The following is a 14,886-nucleotide window of genomic DNA, read 5'->3' as shown; positions in this document are numbered from 1 at the left end:
AAGGCTTACTACAATATCTGCAATAATCAAGACAGTGTGATGTTAGTGGAGGGAAGACACATAGATCACTAGAATAAAATAGACAAACAGAAATATACCAATGAAATAAGCCCAACTAATTTCTGACAAAGGCAGAAAAGCATTTAAATATGTGTAAGTATAGTCTTTAAACAAATGATGCTGGAGCAATCAGACATTCATAAGGTAAAAAAATGTAAACCAAACTCTATACTTCATAAAAAATTATTTCAAAATTGACCATGGGTTTATGAATAAATTTTAAAAGCTAAAAAAATTTTAGGAGAAAAATCTCCAGGGCCTAAAGCTAGGTGAACAGTTCTTAGATGAGACACCAAAAGTATGATCCATAAAAGGAAAAATTAATAAATTATACATAATCAAAATTAAAAGCTTTTGCTCTATGATATACCATGCCAAGAGGATAAAGAGACAAGATAAAGACTTGGAGAAAACATTTACAAATTATATATCTGACACAAGACTCACACCTAGACTATATGAAGAACTCTCAAAACTCAAGAGTAAACAAACAATCTGATTATAAATAAATGGGCAGAAGACATGAATAGACATTTTATCAAAGGGATGGTAAAATTGATGGTAAATAGCAAATGAAAAGATGTTCAACATCATTAGCTATTAAGGGAATAAGATATCACTACACACTTAATATAACAGGTAAAATTAAAAAAAAATAGTGACAATACCAAATGTTGGTGAGTATGTTGAGAATCTAGACCTCTCAAAGATTGCTGGTGAGAATGTAAAATAGCACAGGCTCTCTGGCAAATAGTTTGGCAGTTTCTTCCCAAATTAAACAAGCACTTACCATACAAGCCAGCAATTGCACTCTTGCACATGTGTTTCAGAGAAATGAGCACTTTTGTTCACACAAAAATCTATATGTGAATGTCTATAGCAGCTTTACTCATAATAGCAAAAAACTGGAAATAATCTAAATGTCCTTCAATGGGTGAATGATTGTACAAGTTCTAGTACATCCATGCAAAAGAATACTACTCAGCAATAAAAAGAATGTGGTAAGATTTCCAGGATGGTGGTGTGAGGAGCTTAAGGAAACCTCTCCCCTGGAGAGACATCTATTAGCCTGGCCAAAATTTGCAGATATAAACATTTAAAGACTAGATATTGATCAAAGGGCTTACAACAAATTGAGAAATATTTATTTTTAAAAATCTATGGAAACTCAGTAAATGGGAGACTGTGGCATTCGAGCTAGGGACTGCATCCAGTCCCTCACATCTCTGTCTTGCTCTTTCTGTTTGGTAGGCAGCCAAGTTGCATTTCCCATCTCTTCAAGTTCCATGGTATAGAAGAGTTATTCAGGATGGGCCTGGCAGCCAGTGAACATCAGCAGATGTTATCTTCAATAGCTCAATGCTACAGAAGGCCTATTTTGTGTGGGTGGTGGCAGCCAGGCAACATCCATCTTCCCACCCTCACCTTCCACCTTGTAGGCAGGATCTGGGTGGGTGCCTGGTGAAGAGTGCAGAAACTCTTTCCAAAACAGCTTTGTGTACTGGGGAAGCTACTTTGGTGGTCTTAGCAGCAGAGTTGAAACTCCCATCTCCACCAGCTTCTTGGGGCAGAAGAACTATTCTAGGTAGATTCAACAGCCAGTGAACATATGCAGATCCCCTCCTTCCTGGCTCTGAGCTGTGGAAGCTCCATAGTGGGCAGTGTCAGGAACTGGAAAGCAATACCTGTTCCTGCGCACCGCCCCTACACACAACTCCTATTCCATAGCACAAAAGTTCTTCCTAGGGGATGGGTGGAGCAAGGCTCAAAGACTGGCAACAACCTTGCCCCTACCAAGGAGCTTGACTTTAACTGGATCAGACTGTGGGGAAATTTATGTCACAGGGTTGTTATAAACATTGGAGGAGTCAGCTAGCAGTTAGTGAAGGCTAACAGTTGGGTGTGATACCAGTAGAGGCAGACCAGCCAAAAACTTAATGGGGAGATTGGAGACAGAGACAAAGAGAGCCAGCTAAAACCACAGTCATCCTGGTGGACAGGGAGACTGCACACATTCCCAAGACTGTTACTCCGTGGAGCAACACCAGAGGCTACATTGCAGGGGAAATGGATTTCACTGAACTAGACAAGCCAGGTCTCTAAACAAATGAACAAGCAAACAGTACAACAAGCCCCATTTCTGGAGGAGGGGGCAGTATCCAAAGTTACTACAATATATTATCTGAAATGTCCTGTTTTAACAAAATCTATATATATAAATAGTAAAGTGTGACTGATACACAAGAAAAAAAAACAGGTGATAGAAACTGCCTGTGAAAGGGCCTGTATATTTAAGCCACTAACATTCTGGTAAACAAAGATGTCAAAGTAGCTATTATAATATGTTCAAAGAACTGATGACAATGTCTGGCCAAACAGATAATATCAATAGAGATAAAAATCATGAAAAAGAATCAAATAAAGTTATGGAGCTAAAAGGAACAATAACCAAAAAGAAAAATTTACTAGAGAAGTCAACAGTAGATTTGAAGTAGAAGAATAATCATCAGTCTTGAAGAGAGATGTGCAATCTGAAGGAATAAAGAAAAAAGAGTGAAGAAAAACTGACAGAGCCTCCAAGAAATGTTAGACACCATTAAGGGCAACATATGCATAACATGAATACCAGAAGGTAAGGAAGAAGGAACAGAACAAATGTTAGAAGAAATCATTGTTGAACATTTTCCACATTAGGTGAAAAATAGTAATTGACACATCTGTTGTAAGCTGAAGAATGGCCTCCCCAAATATGTCCTCACCTTAATTCTCAGAGAACATTATCTTGTATGGCAAAGAGACTTTGCAGAAATGATTAAATTAAAGATCTTGAGAAAGGGAGATTTATCCTGGATTATTTGGGTGGGCCCAATGTAATCACAAGGGTCTTTATAAGAGGGAGGCAGGAGGGTCAGAGTGAGTAGTAGGAGATATGACAGTAGCAAGAGATTGGATTACTGTGGCCATAAACCAGGGAATATCAACAGCCTCCAGAAGTTAGAGGAGACAGGGAACAGATTCTTCCCAGGAGCCTCCAGAAGGAACTAGCCCTGACAGTATCTTGATTTTAGCCCTGTAAGACTCATTTCAGACTTCTGACATCCAGAACAATAAGAGAATAAATTTGTGTTGTTTTAAGCCCTAAATCTGTGGTAATTTGTTACAGCAGCAATAGGAAGCTAACACAACATCCAAGAAGCTCAAGAACTTCAAGTAGAAGAAATGCAAAGAGATACACACCTAGACAAATCATAGTCGAAATATTGAAAGAAAAAGACAAAGAGAAAAATCTTGAAACCAGAAAAAGAAAAATGAATCATCAAAAGGGAACTCCGAAATAGTCACAGCAGACTTCTCATCAGAAACAATGGTAACCAGATGGCAGTGGATAACATATTCAAAGTGCTGAAAGCAAAAACCATCAACTAAGAATCTTATATAGTAAAACTATCTTTAAAAAATGAAGGCATAGTAAAAACATTCCCAGATAAGAGAATTAACTGCTTGCAGACTTGCTTCACAAGATTTATTAAAGAAATTCTTTCGGTTGGAAGCAAGTGACCACAGATGGCAATTTGAATCCACATGAAAAAATGAAGAGCTCTGGTAAAGGTAATTATATAGGTAATTACAAAATACAGTATAATGTATACACCCTCTCTTTTCTTCCTTTAACTTATTTTAAGAGCAATTTCATAAAGCTATATGTATAAAATTGTATTTTGGGGTCATTAACATAGAAATGTAATACATTTGATAATGATAATAAGAACACAAAGGTGGTGGGTGGGTAAGGAAATCACATTAGATGGCAACACAAATTCACAGGAAGACATGAAGATAGACAGAGATGGCAAATGAGAAAGTTAACATAAACTCTATAACTATATGCTTGCTCTTCTTTCTTCCCTCGGATTCTTTAAAGAGACATAAAATTAGGTAAATTAATAATTATAGCAATGTATTATTGGGTTTGTAACACACACACACATATATGTAAAATACGTATAGTAATACAACAAAAGGGGAGAAAAAGTAGAACTATAAAGGAGTAAAGTTTCTACATATCCTTGATTTAAGTTAATATAAATCTGGAGTCAATTTTGATAAGTTAAGATTTATACAGGCATATCTCATTTTACTCTGCTTCACTTTATTATGTTTTGCAGATACTGCACTTTTACAAATTGAAGGTTTGCAGCAACCCTGTATCAAGCAAATCTATTGGTGCCATTTTTCCAGCAGCATTTGCTCATTTCACGTCTCTGTGTCATGGTACTTTTTGCACTATTTCAACCCCTTCACCAGCAAAAAGATTATGACTTGCTGAAGGCTCAGATGATGCTTAGCATGTTTTAGAAATAAAATATTTTTAAATTAAGGTCTGTACATTGTATTTTTAGACATAATGCTATTGCACACTTAACAGACTACAGTATAGTGTAAACATACCTTTCATACACACTAGGAAACAAAAAGAATTTATATGACTTGCTTTACTGCAATATTTGTTTTATTGCAATGGTGTGGAACCAAATCTGCAATATCTTCAAGGTATGGCTGTATTGTAAGCCTTAGCAATCACTAAGAAAATCACACAAAAAATACAGTTAAATATTATTAAATTAATTAAAATGTTACACCAGAAAATGTTAAAATAATGCAAAAGAAGGCAGTAAGGGGAAACAGAAGAACAAAATAGGTATGAGACATATAGAAAACAAAAAGTAAAAGGTAGACATGTATGCAACAATAGCAACAATAACATTAAGTATGAATGGATTAAAATATCCAATCAAAATGTAGAAAATATGAGACTGGAAAAAACAAAATAAAACAAAGATCCTACTATTTGTTGTCCACAAATGACACAAAGATATAAATAGGCCAAAAGAAAAAGGATGTAAAAAATATATACCATGAAAACCACAGAAGAACTGGAGCAGCTATACCAATACCAGACAAAATGGATGTTAAAACAAAAATATTACTAGAGATAAAGGACATTTAAAAATTATAAAAGTACAAACAGTTGGAAAGATATACCATGTTCTTGGATTGGAAGAATCAGCATTGTGAAAATGACTATACTACCCAAAGCGATCTACAGATTCAATTCAATCCTTATCAAATTACCAATGGCATTTTTCACAGAACTAGAACAAACAATTTTAAAATTTGTATGGAAACACAAAAGACCTCGAATAGCCAAAGCAATCTTGAGAAAGAAAAAGGGAGCTGGAGGAATCAGGCTCCCTGACTTCAGACTATACTACAAAGATACAGTAATTAAGACAGTATGGTACTGGCACAAAAATAGAAATATAGATCAATGGAACAGGATAGAAAGCCCAGAGATAAACCCACACACATATGGTCACCTTATTTTTGACAAAGGAGGCAAGAATGTACAATGGAGAAAAGATAGCCTCTTCAATAAGTGATGCTGGGAAAACTGGACAGCTACATGTAAAAGAATGAAATTAGAATACTTCCTAACACCATACACAAAAATAAACTCCAAGTGGATCAAAGACCTAAATGTAAGGCCAGACACTATAAAACTCTTACAGGAAAATATAGGCAGAACACTCTATGGCATAGATCACAGCAAGATCCTTTTTGACCCACCTCCTAGAATAATGGAAATAAAATAAAAAATAAACAAATGGGACCTTATGAAACTTAAAACCTGTAGCACAGCAAAGGAAACTGTAAACAACACAAAAAGACAGCCCTCAGAATACGAGATAATATTTGCCAATGAAGCAACTGACAAAGGATTAGTTTCCAAAATATACAAGCAGCTCATGCAGCTCAATATCAAAAAAACAAACAGCCCATTCCAAGAATGGGTGGAAGACCTAAATAGACATTTCTCCAAAGTAGACATACAGATTGTTGACAAACACATGAAAAGATGCTCAACATCACTAATCATCAGAGAAATGCAAATCAAAACTACAATGAGGTATTACCTCACACCAGTCAGAATAGCCATCATCAAAAAATCTAGAAACAATAAATGCTGGAGAGGGTGTGGAGAAAAGGGAACCCTCTTGCACTGTTGGTGGGAATGTAAATTGATACAGCCACTATGGAGAACAGTATGGAGGTTCCTTAAAAAGCTAAAAATAGAACTACCAGACGACTCAGCAATCCCACTACTGAGCATATACCCTGAGAAAACCATAATTCAAAAAGAGTCATGTACCACAATGTTCATTGCAGCTCTATTTACAATAGCCAGGACATAGAAGCAACCTAAGTGTCCATCGACAGATGAATGGATAAAGAAGATGTGGCACATATATACAATGGAATATTACTCAGCCATAAAAGGAAATGAAATTGAGTTATTTGTAGTTAGGTGGATGGACCTAGAGTCTGTCATACAGAGTGAAGTAAGTCAGAAAGAGAAAAACAAATACCATATGCTAACACATATATATAGAATCTAAAAAAAAGAAAATGTCTGAAGAGCCTAGGGGCAGGACAGGAATAAAGATGCAGATGTAGAGAATGGACTTGAGGACATGGGGAGGGGGAAGGGTAAGCTAGGACGAAGTCAGGGAGTGGCATGGACATATATACACTACCAAATGTAAAATAGATAGCTAGTGGGAAGCAGCTGCATAGCACAGGGAGATCAGCTCAGTGCTTTGTGACCACCTAAAGGGGTGGGATAGGGAGGGTGTGAGGGAGACGCAAGAGGGAGGAGATATGGGGATATATGTATATGTATAGCTGAGTCACTTTGTTATAAAGCAGAAACTAACACACCATTGTAAAACAATTATACTACAATAAAGATGTTAAAAAAAAAATACATGTACCACAATATTCATTGCAGCACTACTTACAATAGCCAGGACATGGAGGCAACCTAAGTGTCCATCAACAGATGAATGGATAAAGAAGATGTGGCACATATATACAATGGAATATAACTCTGCCATAAAAAGGAACGAAATTGAGTTATTTGTAATGAGGTGGATGGACCCAGAGCCTGTCATACAGAGTGAAGTAAGTCAGAAAGAGAAAAACAAATACCGGGTGCTAATGCACATATATGGAATCTAAAAAAACGGTACTGATGAACCTAGTGGCAGGGCAGGAATAAAGTCGCAGATATAGAGAACGGACTTGAGGACACAGTGGGGGAAGGGGAAGCTGGGACGAAGTGAGAGAGTAGCACTGACATATATACACTACCAAATGTAAAATGGTTGGCTAGTGGGAAGCTGCTAGAGATCAGCTCGATGCTTTGTGATGACCTAGAGGGGTGGGATAGGGAGGGTAGGAGGGAGACGCAAGAGGGAGGAAATATGGGGATATATGTATACATATATCTGATCCACTTTGTTGTACAGCAGAAACTAACACAACATTGTAAAGCAATTATACTCCAATAAAGATATAAAAAATTATAAAAGGGTCAATTCATCATGAAGATACCATAATTATAAACATATATGCATCTAAAACAGAGTCCAAAATTCATGCAGCAAGAATTGACAAAATTGAAGGGAGAAATAGACAATTAAACAATGGCAAGATGAATACTTTAATAACCCATTTCAATAATAGATAAAACAAAAGTTGAAGATAAACAATGATGAACAATACTGGAACAATACCATAAACCAGCTAGACCTAAGATCTATAGAATGCTTCACCCAACAACAGCAAGATACGAATTCATCTCTAGAACACATGGGATGTTCTCTAGAATAGACTGCATGCGAGGTCAAAAAAAATAACCTCAATAAATTTAAAGGATTAAAATCATACCACTTATGTCCTTTAGCCAAAATGGAATTGTCTGAAATGAATAATAGAATAAAATCTGAGAAATTAATGAATATATGGGAAGTAAATAACACACCTCTAAATAACCAATGGGTCAAAGAAAATATGACAAGGTAAGTTAGAAAATACTTTTAGATAAATGAAAATAAAGCACAGCATCATAACACATCAGAATATCAGATGTAGCTAAAGCAAGTCTTAAGAGTAACTTTATAGCTTCAAATGCCTACATGAAAAAAAGAAAGTTCTCAAATCAATAACGACCTTAAGTAATAAGAAGGAGCAGAAACTAAACCCAAAGCAAACAAAAGGAAGGAGTTGATAAAGATTAGAGTGAATCAATGAAATAAAAAAATAGAATACAAAATAGAGAAAATCAACAAAAACCAAAAAATTGTTCTTTGTAAAGATCAACAAAATTGATCAACGTCTTAATTAGACTGACAATGAAAAAAAGGACTCGAATTACTATAATCAGGAATGATTTACCAAAAAAAAAAAAAAAGTTTTATGAGGGAATACTATGAACAACTGTATGCCAGCAAATGAGATAATTTAGATGAAATGGAGAGGTTCCTAAAAAGGCACAAACAACCTAGACTCAAGTAGAAAGAGAGTATCTGAATAGAGCTATTACAAAGATTGGATTAGTAATTTTTAAGACTTTCCACAAAGAAAAGCCTTGGACTAGATGACTTCAATGGTGAATTCTACCAATAATTTAAAGAATTAATATCATTCATTCACAAACTCCTCCAAAAATAGAAGAGGAGGGAACACTTCTCAACTCATTCTCTGAGGCCAGTGTTTCCCTGTTACCAAAGACAAACAACACCATCACAAGAAAACTACAGACTATTATCTCATATAATATAGACATAAATATTCTCAGTAAAATACTATCAAACCGAATCTAGCGACAAATGAAAGGAATTATACACCATGACTAAGTGGGATTTATGCCAGAAATGCAAGGTTGGATTAACACCCCAAAATCAATTAATGTAATAAACCACATTAATAGATTAAGAACAAAGTCTACATATCTACATTATCTATTGATAATCTCAATAGATGCAGAAAAAGCATTTGAAAAAATTCAACACCCTTTCACAATAAAACACTCAACAAACTGGGAATATAAAGGACTTCCTTAATGTGATCAAGAGTGTCTGCAAAACCTCCACAGCTAACATCATACTTAATGGTGAATGACTGGATGCTTTCTCCATAAGATGAGGAACAAGACAAAGATGTCTGTTCTCACCACTTCTATTCAACATTTTGCTGGAGCCAAGGAAATTAGACAAGAAAAGAAATAAAAAGTATCCAGTTTGGAAAATAAGAAGTACTGAACAATTGAAATGAAATTAATAAAACAATTCCATTTACAATAGCATCAAAAAGAAAAAAATAGAAGTGGAAGCTATGTACACTGAAAACCATAAAGCCTTCTAGAAAGAGTTTAAAGAATATCTAAATAAACAGAAAGACATTCAATGTTCATGGATCAGAAGACTTAATATTGTTAAGATGGCAATATTCCCCAGATTGATTTACAGTCAATAAAATTCCTATCAAAATTCCAGCTGCCTATTATTTTCATAATTCAACAAACTGATCCTAAAATTTATATGAAAATTCAAGGATTCAGAATTGCCAAAACAATTTTGAAAAAAAAAAAAAACCCAAAACCCAAAGTTGGAAGACTCATACTTCCTGATTTTAAAGCTACAAAATGACACAAAGACAGTGTGGTGTTGGCATAAGGATATCACACATAAAAATTAGCTCAAAATGATCATAAAAACCTAAATGTAAGCGCTAAAACTTTTAGATGAAAACATAAGAGTAAATCTTCATGACTTTGGGTTAGCCAATGTTTTCTTAAATGCGATATAAATCACACCTCATCATGGTATATAATCTTTTTCATATATTTTTCTTTATTAAATGCTCCTTGGGTTGTGGCAAACTTTTGATTAGTTTCCAGAGTACTCAGAAAGTTGGTTTTGACAACTTTTGATGTTGCTTTATGGAGAAGTAGGTTTTCGGGGCGGTATAAGTCTAAAGGGGCAGTATTGGAGCTCCTCTATGGTGACGGAGCAGTTCTATACCTTGATGGTGGCTATTAATGAGATCCAATTGCAAGGAACTAGACGCATGCACACACACGTGAACGTAGGTTTTTAAAAAGGTGAAAATTGACTAAGGTCTGTAGTCTAGTTCCCTGTATTGTATCAATGTCAATTTTCTGGTTTTGACATTATGCTACACTTGTAAAAGGTGTCAATCTTGGATGAAAGTTACCTGGGTCACTTTGTACTATAACTGCAGCTTCCTATAAATCTATAATCATTTCACAATAAAAAGTTAAGGAAAGAAACAAATATCTTTCCCAAAGAAGCACTTTTAAAATGCCTATTTTATCAGAAAGGAAGAAAGTAAAAAAGTAAGTAAAAAGGGTAATTTTAAAATTTCCAAAATATTTAAAGCTCATAAACTGGCGTAAGTTAAAGCTCATACTATTCATGGGATTATAATAGGATTTGGTTGGACTTCAGAGTAAAAAATAATCTGTCATGCCATTACTCAAACCTGCATGTTACCTACATGTGTGCAAACAATACATAAAATGAGCAGTTTTGACTGTTTTTAGTTCATAAACATATAGGGGGAAAAGATTAACCTGAAGTATGTAAAAACTTGTGCTTAATTTCAAGAACTAAATTAATCTATAAAATTGGAAAAAATTATTATTAGGACTGAAGTGCCAATAATAACAGAAATCATGACATGTTGGGGTATAAAGAATGTTGAGCCATAAATGTCATCAGAGCTGGCAAATGTTTTTAGCTTTCCTTCCTCTTTAATGTTCAATGTCCCACTGCATGTTTTTCCATAGTTTATTGACTGATATTTAGTTTAATATTTCGCTACTACAAATAACGTTTTAGTGAATTTTCTTATCATATGTCTTCTTATTATAGTAAAATATACATAACATTTATCATTTTAACAATTTATAAGTATACGATTAAGTGGCATTAAGTTGCACATTCACAATGCTGTGCAACTATCACCACCATTTACTTCCAAAACTTTTTCATCACACCAAATAGAAACTGTGTACCCATTGAATTATTTCCTGTTACCCTCCTCCTCCCAATCCCTGGTAACCTCTCTTCTACTTTCATGTCTATGAATTTTCTTCTTCTAGAAACTTCATGTAAGTGGGATAATACAATATTTGTCCTTTTGTGTCTGGCTTATTTCATTTAGCATAATGTTTTCAAGGACTTTCCACTCTGTAGCATGTATCAGAATTTTATCTCTATTTAAGGCTGAATAATATTCCATTGTATGGATATACCACATTTTGTTTATCCATTCATCCATTGATGAGCACTTAGATTGTTTCCACCTTTTGGCCTGATTGAGGCCGAGAGTTCTAGGATAGCTTGGGAGAGGCAGGGAGTCCTAGCACAGGCCTGGGGGTGGCAGGGAGCTCTGAACTTGCCTGGGAGGCAGCAAGGGCTTTTATTAGGCTCAAACTCAGAGCTAAAATAAGAGGTGGGAGAAGCGCAGGCCACCCAAGCTCACAGCCTGGTAGGTCCTCCTTGTACCTGCCATGTGGGGACACCTCGTAAATATCCTTTTATTGGTGAGGGGACCATGTGTGAGCAGGACTGTGGAGGCCTGAACTCTGAATTTTAGGTTAGCACAGAGGTTATGGGAGAATCTGCTGAGAAGCTCTGAGAGCTCAGAGGCCCTAAATGTGGGTCAGCCAGGAGCTGAGTCAGTACAGAGCACCGTGTACTGGCGACCAGCTGAGCCAGAGCTGCTCCAACCAGCCCAGCACCTAAATCAAGTCTGCTGCTGGGGCCCCAGTCAGAGGGCTCCTGCAGCACTTCCGTTGGTCAGGGGCCTTCAATCAGAGCAGAGCAATGGACAGCACAGAGCAGAGCCCCTGCCTCCCCGGCTAATGAGACAAGACCTGGGAGCCGGGAGCAGCAGGGACAGACACACCCAGATCAGCCATCTGCCTTTGAACTTGGGAAAACGGGAGGCAGATTCCTACGGTCAGAAAAGCGTCTGATGGTGGGATAGTGAGGGCTGGTGGCTGGCCACGCTGACCTCTTCCTGGCACTTTCACCACCAGTGTTCGGAGATTCCATGAGTCCTGGGGGTCGGGACCTGAGCTGCACTGATGAAAAAAACCCATGACCACAGTGTGATTGCAAGGGCATCTCCTACTTTGGGGGCTGGCAGAGGGACCCGAGAGGCTGTTGCGCCTGCTAGGGCCTTAAGTTTGGGTTCTGCGCGCTGTGCTGGCCTGTGCCCTCACCCAGGACACCCGACAGCTGTTCAGGGAGCTGTCAGTGACCACTGTCCCTAGGGGCCACACAGATATGTGCTATCCAGCCGCCCGTGACCCGAAGAGGTTCCTCCCCCTCCCTCCTCCAACTCCTCACCTGGCAGGGTTCCCTCACCTGGCAGGGTTCCTCCCCTAAGGCGTTCAGAGATGAGCATCGCATCATGAGGAGGGGCCTGGCCAGGTGCACTTTGACAGGAACTTCGGGCTGCCTTCCGAGGAGGAGCCAGGAGCCGGGTCAGCCAGAGGCCTCAAAAGGCTGCCGCCAGGCAGGCGAAGAAGGCCCGGCAGCGGCATCCGCGGAATGTTCTCTAATCCGCCTCCCGCCCCAGCTAGGGCGGCCACGGGAGAGGCCCCCTCCCCTCTGCTGCGCCAGCTCCACCGCCTCCCAGCGAAGGCTGTCCCAGCTCCTCCGCGACCAGGGAGAGGCCCCAATCCTCACGCCCATCACTAGGGGATAATATGTAGACACAGGTGGAAATGGAAGTGAACGCACTTAACATGCATGTAACCAACACATCCCTTCACAGATGTTAACTATCTCAATAACCCCCTAGTAAAACTCACAGTTTTCCAGTCTTACAGATAATGCCACATTCTTGCACTCTCAACATGTATTCCTGTGGGATGGATTTTCTTTTAAATGCAATTGCTGGTTGGAAGGTCAGCATATTTAAAAGTTGGTGGGCACCATCAAATTCCCCTGAAAAGACTGTACTAGCTTAAACTCCCACCAATACAGTGCCAAGGAGTTTCCTAGGAGAATCTGGGCTGCTTGGCAGCGTTTACCAGCAGTGCACACAGTTGCCCATCTCCACGGCCGGCTGAGTATTGCATATTATTGTGTTTTCATGTTATTATTCTTAAAAGCTTTGCCGTTCTAGCTCAAGTTAACACTCTGGTTTACACCTGCTTTGGGATTGCCTGCCATCTAAGAGTGATTTTATGTTTTTAAATGAATGGGAAAAAAAAGTAAAATATATCATGGCGTGAAAATTATACAAAATTCAAATTTCAGTGTGCATGAATAAGGTCTTATTGAAACCTAGTCATTCTCAATCATTTATGCGTCATCCTGGCTGCTTTTCTGAGACAGCCACAGAGGTAAGGGATGTGACTGTAGGGCCCAGGCCTCTGGCCCTTCAGAGAAAATGTTTGCTGACCCCTGACACAGCTCATGAAAACCATGGGAATTCACTGTTGTTTGTGAGTGTGGGTCCCCACGTAAAGGCTGCTCCTGCCATCCCCCATGTCCCCTACTGCAGCTCCTGACTGTCCTTCCCACAGGCCTGCTTTCCCACCCCTCATGTCTTCTCTTTCCCTTCCCACTAACTGTTCCCCACAGGCCTATTCCTCCCCACCACCCCAAGTCCCCTCCTGCATCCTTCATGTCTCCTTCTGTCCTCCTGGGGCTGTCCTCCCACAGACCTGCTCCTTCTACCCTCATGTCCCCCTCTATACCTCCGACTGTCCCCCACAGGCCTACTCCTTCCATCTTCCGTGTTCCCTCCTGCCCCACCCACTTGTCCCCCATAGACCTGCTCCTTCCACCCCAGGCTGTCCGCTACTAGTACTTCCCACCCCTGCGTTATGGCTCTTCCTCTGTTCATCTTGACCCAGGAGTCCGCTGTGGCCCCACAGATCCTCCTGACTGCGCTTTCCACTTCATGGGCCTGTTTCTGCAGAGCCACGCTGGCCTCCAGCTGGCATGGATGATGCCCCTGGGTGGGAGGACTCAGGCCACCCCTGGGAACCTGCCCTTGTGGGGGGCTTTCTGCTGGGCGACCTCTCCCAGGATCAGTTCTGAGGATTCCCTGCCCCACATGCTGGGCCTCATGGGCCTTAGTCAGAGTCAGTCGGGTGGATGAGCTGCAAGATGGGCTCAGACCAGGCTGCCTCTGATCCCCTGGAGTCGCTATCTGAGGCCAGCGTAGCAGGAAAATACCAGGAACAATACTGGGCTCCTGTCCGGGGACCAGCCCACCCACACCTTGCTTCATGCCCTCAGTGTTCTCTATCCACTCTTCGCCCCCATGAACTCCATGCCAGACAGACCCAGGACATACCTAGGAGGCCAGGAGGGCGAGGCCTGGCCCTGCAATAGGTCCTAAGTGACTGCGAGTGGCATGACGTCCTGGGTCCAGGCATCAGCCCCAGGTGTGGTCATCATTTATCCTCAGGCCTGACATAGGTCTGATCCATGTCCCTGTGCTCAGAGCCTAGACCCAGGGGCTGGGCCAAGTAGCTCCCACCTGCCTCCTGCCTGGGAGCCTCTGCCAGGCCTAAACCAGGCCAGGGGCATCCTCACTCTACCTCTCACCCCACTGCAGTTCCCCACCCCTGTCCCTAGCCCTTTCCAGGAGGGCTCAGCCAAACTGGAAGCCCCAATGAGCTGTAACTCCAGTGCCATCCAGCCTCTGACCCCTGTGGCCCTCCAGACACCTGTGTGAAGACATCATAACCCTCAGCTCCAGCCAGCCACCTGGGAAGCCCATAGAATCATGAGAAATGAGACATATTTGTTGTCCTAAGCCATCAAGTTTGGGAACGGTCTGTTATGCAGCAAAAACAAACTGATACATAGTTAGTAAGAGGTAGTAAGAGCTGAATTTGAGGATGTCTAGGGCTGAAGATCATGTGGT

At 39.8% G+C, this 14,886-nt stretch overlaps 1 protein-coding gene across 1 annotated transcript in view; it reads right to left on the bottom strand.

Moving 5' to 3' along the window:
• PRSS38 (serine protease 38) overlaps positions 1-12,444 on the bottom strand; it is a gene marked incomplete at its 3' end in the record, with an annotated part of 80,567 nt that extends 68,123 nt beyond the window's left edge. Inside the window, 1 exon segment of the mRNA XM_082379541.1 lies at positions 12,363-12,444. Coding sequence (XP_082235667.1) covers positions 12,363-12,402 — 40 coding nt within the window. The 5' untranslated portion in view covers positions 12,403-12,444.
• Positions 12,445-14,886: the final 2,442 nt, after the last annotated feature.

This window comes from Balaenoptera borealis (genome assembly GCF_965194805.1).
Source record: "Balaenoptera borealis genome assembly, chromosome: 2".
NCBI lineage: Eukaryota > Metazoa > Chordata > Mammalia > Artiodactyla > Balaenopteridae > Balaenoptera > Balaenoptera borealis.
Note: the sequence above shows the minus strand (reverse complement) of the source record. Positions and strands in the feature narration are given on the sequence as shown.